This window comes from Chaetura pelagica, unplaced genomic scaffold (assembly GCF_000747805.2).
Source record: "Chaetura pelagica isolate M959 unplaced genomic scaffold, ChaPel_1.0 scaffold126, whole genome shotgun sequence".
In the NCBI taxonomy this organism is placed as follows: domain Eukaryota; kingdom Metazoa; phylum Chordata; class Aves; order Apodiformes; family Apodidae; genus Chaetura; species Chaetura pelagica.
Genome location: NW_009953787.1, coordinates 238,593 through 253,870, shown reverse-complemented (window position 1 = coordinate 253,870; position 15,278 = coordinate 238,593). Strand labels below are relative to the sequence as shown.

General features: G+C 49.6%; 1 protein-coding gene across 1 annotated transcript; it reads left to right on the top strand.

Annotated features, from left to right (window-relative positions):
- Positions 1-9,752: 9,752 nt before the first annotated feature.
- SPINK4 (serine peptidase inhibitor, Kazal type 4) lies at positions 9,753-12,745 on the top strand. Its single transcript, XM_010001017.1, has 4 exons — positions 9,753-9,813; positions 10,812-10,846; positions 11,175-11,287; positions 12,691-12,745. The coding sequence occupies exons 1-4, from the start codon at positions 9,753-9,755 to the stop codon at positions 12,743-12,745; spliced, it is 264 nt and encodes an 87-aa protein (XP_009999319.1).
- Positions 12,746-15,278: the final 2,533 nt, after the last annotated feature.

Genomic DNA, 15,278 nt, shown 5'->3' with positions numbered 1-15,278 from the left:
GGGAAAGTTCCCTGTGATGTGTTGAGAGTTAGACCTCAGTTGTGACTCAAGGTAGAGCCAATTTGATTGCTTGTGACACTATTATATATGTCACATCTTAAATTTAGCAAGCAGTAGCCAAAAGAAGTTACAGCACAGTGTTCAGTACAAACATCAGAGTGTTAGGAACTGTCTAACACATTTTTCCACAGATCCCTTGTAGCAATGTACCATGAATGCCTGCTATGTCATGTGTGAGTGGTATAAAAATATTGCCATTTTTTCCATGGGGCCACTGTTTTGCTTGTACTCAACGTGGCTCTGGAAGAAGAGCGGGGCTTTGTGGTGGAAGGAGCTTCTGTTACAGCCAGGGATTGTTCACACGCTGCACACACGCAAGTGTGCAATCATGTGTGTACAGGTAAATACAGGTGCATAAATCCAAGTACATCATGGCACACCTGGCTTTGGTATAGAGGTAAGATGTCTTAGTGAACCCATGAATGAGGAAATAGAAATACAAGCCTTAAAGGAAAAAATGCAAACATACATGTCCTCAGGAGTGGTCTGGCCTCTCCAGTTCTTTACCATAGCAGTCTCCACCCCAGCCCAAACTGTGAAGAGTCCTTGGAGATCTCGCTTTACCAGTCATACCTGAATCAACTTCTAACTCCTTGGCTTCATTTTTGTGGTGATGTTCTTTTTCAGTGAAGCTAATTTTTAGCTTTTTTTCTCCCTACAAAAAACTGCTGTGTGACTATGCTGCCTTGCTGCACATGAATACATCTGTCCATCCACCATGCCTAATGACTTCTAAGTCTGATTTTAATAAAACTTGGCAGTTGGAAGAGATTATAAGCATCCAAAATACTTGCTGAAACAAGCCATGAGGGTGCAACAGAGTGAAAGTTCACTGATAATGTGGTGAGGCATTTGTAGCTAGGCATCAAAGTATGAGTGGGAGGAAGGAATTTAAGAGCCCTGTATTCTTAGAAGAAAATTAAGGTTCTCAAAGAGCATAGCAGAATCCAGGAAAGGGTGTGAACATGTGTGAAATGAATCCTTTGCTTCACTGACTTGTTTCAGTGTGATCTAGCTTTCCAGGACCATGCTGAGGTCAGTGGTTTAGCTATATGGGTAGCATCAGCTGCTGACAGGAGGCAACTGCCCCTCACCTGAAGAGTAGCATGTGGTCATCCCCTGCCGTGCAGGGCTGTATCCACCTGGAAATGGCTGTTCCCTGGTCCAAAGCAAAACACAGCCCCTCAGAACACATGGCTTTATGGAGTTGAAGGTGGCTGGGACAATAGAGATGCAAGAGCTGGTCTAGCCCTTCTGAAGGTGGCTGTGTGAAGCCTCATAAGCTGTCTTCTGCCCAGGGAGAGCACAGAGAAACACAGCAGCTCTTCTTTCAGCCTATCCCCAAGCATGCATCATGTTGTCAGCTTCTCCAGGGAGCGTGGGAGTTCGGGCTTGTGACCTCCCTCTTCAGCGTGGTCGTGGCAGCCCTGAGCATCCCTGGGGTGAGCAGCCTCGGACCGCACTGGGATGGAGCCCACAAACCCAGGCTGTTCACGAGAGCAAAAACGACCTCAGCGCTGTTCCCCAGGGCACGGAACCGGTTCCTGGGATGAGCTGGGCTGGGACAGGAAGGAGGCCGGGATCTGGGGAAGGCCCAGAGGAAGAGGGCCGATGGAGAGCTGCGCCCCGCGGTGCCGGGGGGCTGTGCGTGGGGCCCCCGGTGAGCAGGTGCCCTCTGCTGGCACCGGGAGCCCGAAGCGCTGGGGACCGGTCCTCTGCTGTGCTCTGGGCTGCTCTGGGCTCAGCTGGCACCGCTCCCGTGACAGACACTCCGCTTCCAGCGGTGCCGGCGGGACAGACACAGCAGGCTGGGGCTGAGAGGGCCCCCTCTGAGGTCAGTGCTCCCCCCAAGACATGGAGAGCCCCAGGGATGTATATCCTCAGTGTCTTTCTCCCCCTGTCCCTCCCTCACCCCGGGGCGGGCCATCACCGCAGCTGTGCGTTTGCACAGAAAACGGGCGCATCCCTCACTCCGCAGCAGCCCTGCGGCAGCGGCGTGGAGCTGTGCGTGTCCTGGGCAGGGGGCCCAGGCAAGGGCAGGGCTGGGAGCTGCGTGCGGGTCACACCGCCCCCGAGCCACCAGGCTGCCTGTCCCACTGCTCCCAGGGCCCTGCTCTGCCAGGTCACCACTTGCTGCTGTCCGGGCTGCACAGCTCTCCTGACCGAGCACTCCTCCAGGAGGAGGGTTGGGAAGAGCTGGAGGGACAGGCAGCAGGCAGGGCAGGCAGACGGCAGAGGAACAAGTGTGAAGAGGCAAAAAGCTTTGGAGATCCAGTAGCAATATCCAGCTTCCCTTTGCTGAAAGCCCAGAAGAGTCAAATCAGGAACAGCACTGCCTCTGTGGAAACAAGTCTCATGAGAGGCCAGACAACTGGCTTTGTCTGCAATTTGCAATTCTTATTACTTGAAATAAAAGCCTGAAGCTGGCCTAGCTTGGCTGAGTGTGAGACTCACATCTGACATCATCTTACAAACCTGTAAGTCTTTTTGCACAGTTTAACTTCCTGTGCCAACAGTGAATCTTCTTTGTGGGGTACAGCAATTTGGGAAGGGTAGCGAGCAGCCCTGAAATAGTGAGTGCTGACATAAACCACCTCCTGCTAAGCTCCTTGCCTCCTGAAAAGTGTTGGTGAGTCCTACAGCAGTGTGAGGGTGTCCCATACCTGTGACAGGAAATGTATCTGAGCCTGTATCTCCCTAGCAGCCCTATGGGACTCATACCACCTTGCATTTCAGCTGTAGCCAACCCTGTGACAAACATATGTGTGAATCTTTTTAAGTGGATGGTGCTGAGCTATGTGTCATGTCCTATTTTGTGTGCTCACTTTGGCAGGGAAGAGAATAATCTGCAAGAGTCTCACAGTCAGGCCTGTCAGAGGGAGGTGCCAGCAAAGCTTTGGTGGTATGAGGGCTGAGGAGTACCAGAGAAAAAAATAACTTCACATGCAGAGAAACTTATCACTAGACAAGAAGCCGTGTTCTACCTGCAGTTACATTCATCTAAGTGAGATGAATTTCCTTACCTAAGTAAGGAAAAACTCCCACCAGTTCTTAGTTACAGTATTTGGCATTTTTAGCCTGAATGGTTCCTTTATCTGTTTTGTTTTACAGCTAGATACCATGGTTCAGCCCAGAGTATGGTGCCATACACATCCCATTCTAGACACCTGAATAAGGTTAAATTTTCCTTGGCGAAACGTGGCTCTAGAGCCAGCTAAGGTGGTGCCACTGCTGCTCTTGCTCAGTTCCAGGGGAGGCTCACCATGTGGCTACTTCTGTAACAGTAACACACGCCCTGAATCATGTCTTAAAGCAATTTAAATTTAATCTTTAGGCACTGCTTTGCCTCCTGGGACAGTGAGTGGCAAGAACAGCACTTGTCCAGAGGTGCCAGGACCTGGCTGGATACTTGAGATGTACATATTGCAGAGCAGAATCTGGGACAAAGAGGTAGTTTGGTGCCACTGTTGAGCTCATTTTGTTTGACAGGTTTACAAAGGAGAAACTTTGCATTAAGACTTGAAACTTTGCATTAAGACTAGAAGCTTCCAGTGCTTCTAGTTCTGCTATGATCCACCAGAACAGAAGTAAGTGGCTATAGTGTGAGAGTAAAAAATACAGCAAAGATGTGAGTTAACAGAAGATATTGCTATCTCAACATAAAATAGATGACTCAGAGAGAAATTTGCTCTGTAAACCGCAAGGTTCACTCTGCTGCTTTCAGGAGGAATAGAAATCAAAAGCTGCTAAAATGTGCTGGAAGGAACAGGATGCATTTCACTGGGAGTGACAATGCCTTGCTGTTCCTTATTTGTTGTGGCTCCCTTCTGGTGTTAATTTGTACATATCCAAGTGCCTGCACAATCACTGTATAAACAGTGGATTACACAATGTTTCATTCTTTGAATTATCTTCAAATGGAAGCTGCAACCCTGGACATGTGGAGGAAAGTGGAGAGAAATGTGAATGTTACCAGAGGCAAAGGTTGGCCAGGTATAATTTGGTGACCCTGCTGCCAAAGATGCATACAAATGCAACATCACTAAACATACCCTCTCTGTGCATGGAAAAAAATAAAAAGACTTCTCTGATTCTCTTGCATTGCATTCCTGTTCACATTAATTCATTCTGATGTAGTTTTGGGGACTTTAGCAACTGCTAGACTGAGAAGACCAGGCTTTTCATGCAAAAGTCAGGGGACCTCCTGCACAAATACTTGCCAAAGCACCTCTCACTTTGAAGACTGGCATATCTGCTGCCTGCTTTCCTCCAGCATGGTGCAGAATAATGACAGCATTCAGTCCTACATAGGATGGAAACAGCAACGCTGAGAAAGAAGAAAATATAAAACACTGAGGCCCAGTACAGGCTTGTTCATCCAGAAACAAACTCCAAGGAGAAAGAGACTTCAAAATCCGGTATTTTTTTTTGTAAATTACACTGGGTGCAAGTTCCCAGATTAAAAAGTGCAAACATCAGTATGCTTGGAACAGCTGATATACTTATCCTTGCTGCCAGCATCCAAGTTAACTGTGTCAGCTCAGGGTAGCTGTACACAGTCCTACAGTGATCCCAGCTCAGCTAGCTCAGAGCTGTGCCCATCTGGACTGGGCACACAGCCTTATCCCTGCCTTACACCAGCATGGTGTCTTGGTTTACCCCATGCTGAGCATCTACTATTGAAAAAGTAAATCTGTAGTTTTCTGCATCTTTATCTGCTGCACTGAGGAGTTGGACAACTGTCCCCCATGTGGAAGCACTTGGGAAAAGGAAGATCAACACCATCCTTAAGCTGCCAAGGAGCTGCAGGGTGTTTGCAAACTGCAGGTGCATTCAGAGCATGTCTTGCAGTCCAGGGGTCCAAACAGGCAGAGGAAAACCTGAGCGAGAGGGGAGGCAGGTATGTTTGGATTAAGGTGAGCTGCAGCAACTCCTGCGCAGCTGCAGTGACTCCAACTGGCAGCTGAAGCAGGGGAAGAGGTGAGCAATGGATGGTCCCCCAAGCCTGCTTCACCTCTGAGGCCCAGCTCACAGTCTGGCTTGGCAGGGATCTCTGATCTTCTCCAGGTCAATTCCACCATGGCCTTGTCCTCTCTGCTGTTGGGAATGTCAGCAGGCAGGAGGACTCATTAGTGTACTTACCTTGTCTTGCATTCTCACAGCTGAAGGTGTAATGGTGAAATTTTTTAATCATCAAAGAAATAATGAACATTAATCACTGCCTGCTATGTGGGAGTATTCACCCACATTAAGGTGCAAGGAAGGTGTGGTCAGGATCCAGAAAGTCTGGTGAAACACCCGGGAAGTGGTGATGGCTGATCCCTGACCCAGTTATGCAAGGAAACCTCCCCAGATGTGAGGTTTTAGTTTCCCTGTATATCTGAAGGAAAACCTCTGGTCACCTGTGATTCTGCTTGCCTTTTTTTTCCCCCTCCTTCTTCCCCCCCCCCCCTTTTTTTTTTTTCTTCACAAAAAAGAACAAATTGGTCTTTCTTCCTCTTTCTTAAGGGGAATCCACAGGTGAGAGAGGAGAGACAGAACAGAGACTCTCATGATCTCTGAAAAATGCATCTGGAGGAAGGGAGTGAGCTAAGGACGAAAATTACTGTAGTACTTGCCCTCCTCTTTTTGGCTTGCCCCCTTGTGCAAGACTGCAGGCTCTGGGCTTGGGCTGCACAAGCAGAGCTGTGCTCTGTTCCAGAGGCACTGTGGTGTTACTGGGTCCCTGGCATTTGCTGGCATGCAAAAGCCCTGGGAGGAGCAGCTGAACAGGAGTTAATATATCGGTGCGAGCACAGCAAGCCAGGAGTCTGAGAACAGCTGTGAAATCCAGGAAAGGCAGCAGATAACAGCAAGGAATGGGCAGGTGCTGGGTGGAGCAGTGACGACACCAAGGCCACACCACAGATAAGGCCTCCAAACAGACATGAGGCAAGAGTGATGTGATGCAATCGGGACTGGCCTCCTGCCGTGGGTGCCCAGCCAAATGGAAAGCCTGCAAACAGCCCTGTGGTCACCCGGGAGGCAGAGGCATGATAAGAGCTCACTATGTGATGAGTGATCCTGGGTGGGTAGCTGGTGAGGCTGTGGGAACCAGCACAAGGGCAGGGGCAATGCCATGAGGATGCAAGCTAGAGATCGGATTTGGAAGTTGAAGTATCCTTCCTTGTCATCACTGTCTCCAGCAGAGTTTCTCTGCCTTACTGGCAGTCACACTCAGTCTCAGGCTCCTCAGGAGAGCATGGGACTTTCATACCTGCCCCTCCTGCCTTTCTTTAAGGGCTGTGGCTGCTGGTGGTGTGGGAAGGAGGCAGCAGAGCCAGGACCCTTGCTTCTGTCCCAGAAGAAGCTGCTGGATTTCCAAGGCAGCCCCAGATACAGGAGATAGGGAGCTGCTTCCCACATGCTGCTGTACTGCTAGGGGCCTAGGACCCCCGAGATGCCCTTCTTTGTGACAGGTGGAGGAGCAAATCCCAGGCTCAACCGTGTGACTGTCTCAGACATAGCTGGAGCTGTGTGGCCAACATGAGGGAAAGCTCCACAGTGGAGAAGGACCTGGGGGTGCTGCTTGAGAGCTGACTTTACATGAGCCAGGTGGCCAAGAAGGCAAACAGCATCCTGGTCTGCATCAGGAATAGTGTGGCCAGCAGAAGTAGAGAGTTGATTGTGCCCCTGGTGAGGCTGCCCCTTGAGTGCTGTGTTCAGTTCTGGGCCCCTCACTACAAGAAGGAAGTCAAGTTGCTGGAGTGTGTCCAGAGAGGAGCTACCAAATTGGTGAAAGGTCTGGAGAATAAGCCCTATGAGAAGCTGAGGGAACTGGGATTGTTTAGCTTGAAGAAGAGGAGGCTGAGGGGAGACCACATTGCTCTTTACAACTACCTGAAAGGAGGTTGTAGGGAAGTGGGAGTTGGCCTCTTCACTTAAGTGAGTGAAGGACTGGAGTTTGTGCCTCTTGCTTTTTATTCTGTGATCTGGCACTACTAAGAAGAGGTTGGCTTCATCAACTACCCTACTAGGAGTTGTAGGCTGCTATCAGATCCCCCTTTGGCCTTCCCTGTACTAGACTAAACAAGCCCAACAGGCCCCCATGTGCTTCAGGAGCAACCGCTAATGCAGTTAAATATTTACTTTAGTTGAGGTATTTCCAAAGTGGAATAATAATAAAAGCCAAAGGTTATTGAACTGTGTAAACTCCATGAAAAGGGAATATAAAACATGTGCACAGCCACCTCGGTAGAGTGAAGGAGTAGTTCTGCAAGGGAACTCTGAATTGTTCACCTTCCCCCTCCCAAAACTCAGTCACAGCCCTGCTGATTTGGGTGGAAGGACCCCCCATGGCTAAGGATGGAAGCCCATAAACCTCTGGCCACAGGGGAAGCTCACCAAGCTGTTTCCTCTTGTCTCAACTGGCTGGGACCAGTGTATACCTTCTTAAGCCTCAGGTGAGACTGTGGGGAAGAAATGTCCTAAGTATGGTCATGGTCAGCTCCTCAGCAAGTGCAAATGTGCATGTCAGCCAACTGGTGGTTTCTGTAGCATACCTACCCTACAGCTACCCCTTGGCACCCAGCACCTTCTACCCACTACAGGGTGAAGGAGGTCCTCTGTGACTTCTGGCCCAGACTTCATCTTGGCTAGTCTGTCCCAAAGGAGACAACAACGGTTGTAAACACTGGTTTTTAGCTACAACACCAACTTTCCACCCAGTGGTTTTCTTGACCATCCTTCGCCCTTCACCAATAGATATTGATTCACCAGAGGAAGGTGGGGATAGATGTGGAAAATTCAGCTTCTTAGAAAGAGATGAGGAGGATGGAAAGACTGATGTTGAGCACTCAGTTTTGTAGGCAAGGCAGCTGGCATCTTCTGGGGTTGTGACGCTTGTCGAGAAGTCCCTCACTGAAGAGTTGGAGTTCCTTACCACTGAGGGTCCTCTCTAGCTTCTGTCCCCTCCCTGCTGTATATGCCACCTCTGTGTATTTAAACTAGGTACCCATGCACATAGCCCTCTTCCATCACACTGAATCTTATGACAAAGATTATTTTGCTCTGTCAGTCTGAGCTTCAACACTTAATGTGACCAAGCTGGTGAGCTGAGCAAGGTATTAAATCACCATGATGATGGGTAGAGGAACAGAGACCGTGGCTGCACCTGCAGCTCCACTCAGCTGAATTTTATTGCCCCCAGCCCCTCTCCTCCCCCAGCCTGTCCTGACCCACCCAGTGGTGGGGTGGGCTTGACAGCATAACAGCAGGCCTCCTTTGTGCTTGAGATCCCCATCCTATGCTCCTACCCAGTGGGTCAGGCAGCTGAGTATCCTCCTGGTCAGGTCTAATGGGATAATGCTCAGGCCACAGCCCAGACACTCAAACAGAATCATAGAATCACAGAATCATTAAGGTTGGAAGGGACTTTAAAGATTATCAAGTTCCACCCCCCCTGCCATGAGCAGGGAACCCCACCACTAGACCAGGTTGCACAAAGCTTCATCCAACCTGGCCTTAAAAACCTCCAGGGATGGGGCACCAACAACCTCCCTGGGCAACCCATTCCAGTTCCTCACCACTCTGAGAGTGAAGAATTTCTTCCTAACATCTAACCTAAATCTCCCTTGTCTCAGTTTAAAGCCATTACCCCTTTCCTATCACTAACTTTTCTGATGAAAAGTCCCTCCTCAGCTTTCCTGTAGGCCCCTTTCAAGTACTGGAAGGTGCTATAAGGTCTCCTTGGAGCTTTCTCTTTTCTAGGCTGAACAGCCCCAACTCTCTCAGCCTGTGTTCATAGCAGAGCTGCTCCAGGCCTTTGATCATCTTGGTGGCCCTTCTCTGGACACTTTCCAATAGGTCTATATCTTTCCTGTGCTGAGGGCACCAGAACTGTACACAGTATTACAGGTGGGGTCTCACCAGAGCAGAGGGTCACAGTCCCCTCCCTGGCCCTGCTGGCCACACTTCTTTTGATGCAGCCCAGGACACAACTGGCTCTCTGGGCTCCAGCACACACTGGTGGCTCATGTTGAGCTTCTCATCTACTACCATCCCCAAGTCCTTCTCCTCAGGACTGCTCTCCAACCATTCTTCCCCCAGCTTGTATTTGTACCTGGGGTTGTGCCAACCCAGGGGCAGGACCCTGCACTTGGCTTTGTTGAACTTCATGAGGTTGGCATGGGCCCCCCTCTCCAGCCTGCCAAGGTCCCTCTGGATGGCACCCCTTCCCTCTAAGGTGTTAACCACACCACATAGCTTAGTATCATCAGCAAACTTGCTCAGGATACACTCGATCCTTACCTGAATATCCTGATTTTCCCATGTGAAACCTTCCAGCAGAGTGGAGACACCTGTCTTGTATGAATTACAGCAACTGCCAAGCTGGAAGTCTGGCTTGGGTTAAAAAGACCAGAGGTAAGGTGACAGAGAAGAGCAGCATTGCACAACACAGACTATACTGAAACGGGCTGTAAAGCATCTCCAGCACCCAAAGCTGTCAGGTGGCTCTGAAGTGGTTTATCAGCTTCCTGAGAATGCCCAAGTGATTCCTCTGGGTGAACAGTCCAGCTGTTCCCAGCACAGATCAAACAGTGCTCAAAATGCTGCTTTTCCCAGTGCCACTGAGATAAGCCAGTCCCCTGCCCTATAAAGGCAGCCACGAGCAGAGCAAGGCACACACAAAGCAGCTTTTCTCTGAAGCAGCCATGCCTGTGAGGGAGCTGCTGGTGGTGGCAGTGGCACTGGTGACTCTTGTTGCTGCTGGTGGTAAGTCTACTCTGCCAACATATCTTTGGTGATAGGCTGGGAGCCACGGAGGGACCAAAGCTGGATGGGAGGGCAGAAAGGCCCAGAAACTATGGTTTGGAGAGGGGGTGAGGAGTACAAGCCAAAACACAGTGGCAGCATGGTGAAGAAGGACTGAAGAGAACACACCGTGCCTTATTAGCAGTTTGGGGTGAGGGTTAGGGACTGGTGCATTGGCTGTGCACTTGGGAGAGGGATGAGGCAGGGGAACAGCCTGTGATGTGAATGGGAACCAGGATCTGGGAAGACAGCATGTGCACCTGGGTGACAGGTACTGTTGTTTCTGCCTCCATGAACACCTACAAACCTTTGCAAGAGCACTGCATGCTCAGAGTATTCAGGTGGGAAGCAGCTGTTTGTAGGCTCTGGAAAATTTGTGCTACCTAGGTGCATGTCTTGAGTATCCTGCAGTAGCCTCTGTGCAAGACCTTAGGCTCCCAGGACATTCATGCACCACACAGATGGACTGTGAACTGTTGCTACTGCTCTACCTGACTGCAGAAAAGGAAGCCACCAATGCAGCTCTCCCTGGAGGTGACTTGTCCAGCTGTGTGGTGGACAGTCCCGGCTGTACCCAGTGGTACCAGCCTCAGCCCTCTGCACATACTCCATGTCCACATGCAGCACCACATGGGTTCACCTTTGCTGAGATATGTTGAATGCCCTGTGGAGCTCCTGATCCAGAGACTGGGAGAAAGTGCTGTCAGGACAGAGATTAGGAGTGGGAACAAGCATTCCCAGCTTTGTCCCAGCTGGCTTAGCTGCTGCTGGAGTCTGTGCAATGTGCTGCAGGGAGAGTGGGAGGTGACATGCAGCAAACTGATATCCCCTCATGAAACCCACACAGATGATCTAGGTCCTGAGTGGGTCCTGCACAAGCTGGCCTTCTCTTTGGTTTGGACATGACCTGTTCCTGCCACCCGTCACAGGTGTGCTCACTGGTCTCTGCTCTGTTTCAGGGGAAGACCTGAACAAAGAGAATGGCCTGAGAAAGGTAAGACATTGCTGGTTTTCCTTTTTCATGGCATGAGAAAGGATTTAGTGCCTGGCATGCCTGGGAGAAATGCTATTCCTAGCAATCATACCCAGCCACATGGGTACTAGAGCTTCAGCATCAAACCTTCATGAAAGCACAGGCTGAGAGTCCCACTGAGGGATGCAGTGTCCTCTTTTCCCTGTTCCTTTGCTCTGTATGCAGGCTCTGCCCTGTCCACGACAGCAGGAACTGGGTTGGCCAGGCACTTGCTCGTGCCTGGATGCTGTGGAAAGAAGACATGGGTGCTGCTGGCACTGAAATGTGGGCTGTGGGTTCTCCTTTCCAGCCAGTGTGTGGACACATGATCGAGCTGCAGGCCTGCCCCCTCCTGTACTTGCCTGTCTGTGGGACTGACGGGAACACCTACTCCAATGAATGTCTGCTCTGTATGCAGCAAATGTAAGCTCCTGTCCTTGGCAGAGACCTCCAGGGGTCTAACTTTGACTGTCTGAAGCTGGATCTGCTTCAAATACCGTTGTTCAGGCTCCTCAATGCCTGGAGAAAGACACGGCAGATGGGAAGCACAAGTGTTCCTGCTAGCAAAGTGGGAGAGGATATTCTGAAGTCAGCTGAGCTGGGTGCTGGGCTGTGAAGCCTGTGAGCTTCACCCTCGTGCTCTGACAGTGCCTGGGGGTAGGTGTAGTCATGTCCCCAGGCCTTCCCTGCAGGTTCCTGCCCCATCCTTTGCACCATGTTTGGTCATTACTGTGCAGCTGCAGGCTGAGGGATTTAGTTCATTGTGTTGTCAGGGGACTAATCCCATGGAATAGCTGATTATTAATCCATTGGATCAGCTTGCTAAATCAGACCACTCTGTGGTTTCATGATCAGCAGATCGAAGAGGTGAGGTCAGGGATCTGTGGCCAAGAGACGAGTGTTCACAAGCTGGCAAGAGACAGGAGGATGGATGAGGTCCCACCATGTGTGCTGCCTGAAATTAGAGAAGGGAGAATTGCACTTAAATGTGCAAAAAGGTTGACCAAGCTTCAAGCCTGGACAGTCAAATAGCACCACTAAGTCCTTCAGAGAAACCTCTGTGAATGCAAATGCTCAGTTATGTGTCTCATGACTCTTTTGGCTGAGTTTCCAGCCTACCACCTTTGGATTAGGGCAGCAGGGACCTCATGGGAAGCACAAGGGTGCTTTGAAGTAGTGCTTTTGTCCAGGTTGGGAAGTGACTGCCCAGGGTCAGGATCATTTTGAACAAAGGTCACCAGTGCACCTGCACAGCAAAAAAACAAACTGTATGCTGGAGGAGAGGGATGACCAGCTTGTCAAGGGAAGCTGCAAGGAGGGTCAGAGGAGCTGGGTCTGGTGAGTCTGGAGAAGGAGAGGCCTGGGGGGATCTCACAGCAATGTTGCTAACGGGAGGAAACTACACTCTTATTGGTGGTAGCAGGTGATGCAAAACAGGGCTATTGCCACAGGCAGCAGTTCCAGAGGGTACAGGCTGGACAGAGAGGAAACCCATTCCCCAGGAGGGTGGTGCACCATGGAGGTATGGAGGATCTCCATCCTTGGAGGGGGGTGATTAGGGCTCAGACAGAGCCATGGCCACCATAACCTCACAGTGGAGGCAGCTCTGCTGTGAGCAGGTCGGGCTGGAGACCCAGCACCAGTACTGCACTCCCAGGAAGGGGATATCTGTGGGTCAGGATGGCTTGCAGCCAGCTTTTTAAACAAGCAAATGAGCAAGCCAATCTTATAATAGTCAGGTCCATTCCACAGCCTGGACAGGAGCCAAAGTATGATGCAGGGAGGATTTTTCTGAGCTCTTACTCTTTTTTCCTATGTTATTGTAGGAAAACCAGGCAAGACATCCGGATTTTGAAAGATGGGGAGTGTCAAGCTGTCTGAGCTTTCTGGTAGATTTCCTGAGCCTAGAAACAGGTGATTAATTGATCCTATGTGCCCTGTACTGATTGTACATTTAAGGTAGTGATGGTGAATAATAAAATGACATGCACAATCTAATTTCAAGAGCCCTTTTTTATGTAAGGCTGAGTGAAAAAAGCTCAAGCCAGTTCCCACAAGTGGCTACTAAAAGCGTACAGTCAAAACGTTCATTTCAAATCCACATCACATACCAGGGCTCTGTACTGTGAGTGTTATTTCACCCACATTCCTGTGAGAAAGGTCACAAAAGAGTAGCAAGAAACACACAGACCCCAGAGAAGAAGGTGCTGAACAAGTACAATTTTTTTTTCTGTAGGAGGCAATTTAGTGAAGGAAAAGTAAAGTTTCTTCAGCGTGGGAGAACAGAACTCCCTGACTCCCTAGCAAAAAAAAACAAAACATTTCCAGAGTGGCTGTAAATTGAAAACAGTATCATCTGCTCTTCTCACTTGAAGCATTATTCAGCTTTTTATCCAAGAGTCTTTCACAACACAAACAGAGATAAAGAAGTAATCATCCTGCTCCACTCAGCACTGGTCAGACCACACCTGGAGCATTGTGTTCAGTTTTGGTCCCTTCTCCGCAAAAAGGATGCAGACAGGCTGGAGAGGCTCCAGAGAAGGGCCACAAGGATGATCAGAGAACTGGAGGCCCTGCCATATGAGGAGAGGATGAGAAAACTGGGTCTGTTCAGCGTTAAGAAAAAAAGGCTTCATTACCTTGTTCCAGTACTTAAAAGGGTGGCTGCAAAGAAGATGGTGAGTCCTTATTTGCAAGGAGTCACATGGAAAAGACAAGGGGTAACAGGCACAAGTTGCTCCTGGGGAGATTGTGATTGGACACAAGAGGTAAATTTTTCACCACAAGGATAGTTAATCATTGGAATAGTCTCCCAAGGGAAATTACAGATTCCCCCACATTGGACAATTCGTAGTCTCAGCTTGATAGGGTGCTGAGCCATCTCATATAAATTAGAGTACTACCTAGAAAGGCTGGACCAGATGATCCTTGAGGTCCCGTCCAACCTGAATTCTGTGATTCAGATAGCACCATGAGAGCATGGAAAGAGCCCAAGCAGAATCTCTGAATGCAAGGAGACACAGATCTCTGTTCCAGCTCTCCAAACTGAACTAATTAACTAGAAATGCTCCTTGGAAAGTGCAGATTCCCAGCCAGTTGCCAAATTTCAGGTCCATGTTGTTCGTGGTATCAGGACCATCTCTGGGACTGTAGCAAGGCACAGTCCAACCAAGGTAACAGGGCAAAGGTGTATCAGTAGCCCTTGGGGCCCCCTCTGCTCTTTCATCTCCCACCTCTATCAGATAGGACACAACTCACATTTCACAGAATACCTGTAACAAAGGTGTATGACTTGGGTATGCAAGGGGATTCTTTTGCTAACAGTGACAAAGATTAGTGGTCACTGGCTAATTCAGGACTCGCCTCCTGAATTCAGTTCTGTGCTGCACCAGATGTTGTATTTCTACAAAACGACTAGTTGAGATTTCTGATCAGCTTTAGCAAGCATGGAGTTGCTTTGAATAGTGCTTCAGTGTGAACTGAAACCCTTCAAGGACAGGTCTGTGCTCACCCACATGAGATCATGCTGCTCTGACTTGTTACTAGACTCACACAATTTATTTGCAGGTGTCTGGGGAAGGGTCTGGGCAGCATCATACAGTCAAGTGAGCTCCCTGAAGTCAGTCAACACGCTGTGAGTCCAGGAGCTGTGCCGGTGTCATGGTTACTGTGCTTGACCAGCTGATTATCTAATCCATCCCCACACACATCTTCCAGTTCTACATCTTCTTGGAACCCCCAAGTGGGATGTGGTGGCACTGTAACTCATGACAAAGCCATTGCTGATGGATTTAGTACTGCAGCTGGAAATAGTATTGAGGAGTGCAAACCAGACATGCTTGGTCAGACTAGAGATCCATCTGACTTAGTGTCCACTGTTTTCAGGCCCAGAGTTGGCTGCTGTCATTAAAAGCTTTTATTTTATTAAAATCTTTTTTCACAGGCTGAAAAGTCCTAGCCTGGCTAGTTGCTCAAAGTTCTCTAGAGCTCTGGCCATCCCTATTTTCATTTCCTGAACTCTTTCCACTTCTGCAGAGGAGGGGACACAGCTTGCCCAGCTGTCCACGGTTGCTGCTATTACACCATCTGCTCATTTGCCCCAGGGATCTGCAAAGCCGTTTGCCTCTTCCAGTCTTCTGGGTATTGAGGGAGATGTGGTCTGGCAGCCTGTTGCTCTCTGCAGTACCAGCTCTCCTGTGCAGACCTTTGGGTAGTGTTTCATCTGCACCGTAGGGAAGGGCTTAGGTGAGGTTATCACCCCCAAAATACTTCCATGATGAACAACACAAATGTGCTGCTCATTTTCCCCCTGGGGTTTTCTGCTCCTGCCAGCCTTGCTGCAGGCAGGATGTATTTGAGCAGCTCTCTCCCAGCTCTCAGCCAGGGATGAGGGGAAGGTTATGCCCAGCATAGC

Coding starts and splice junctions, on each gene's coding strand:
- SPINK4 (XM_010001017.1), top strand. CDS start 9,753: ATGCCTGTGAGGGAGCTGCTGGTGGTGGCAGTGGCACTGGTGACTCTT. Junction 10,847..11,174: donor AAGAGAATGGCCTGAGAAAG/GTAAGACATTGC, acceptor TCTCCTTTCCAG/CCAGTGTGTGGACACATGAT. Junction 11,288..12,690: donor CTGCTCTGTATGCAGCAAAT/GTAAGCTCCTGT, acceptor ATGTTATTGTAG/GAAAACCAGGCAAGACATCC.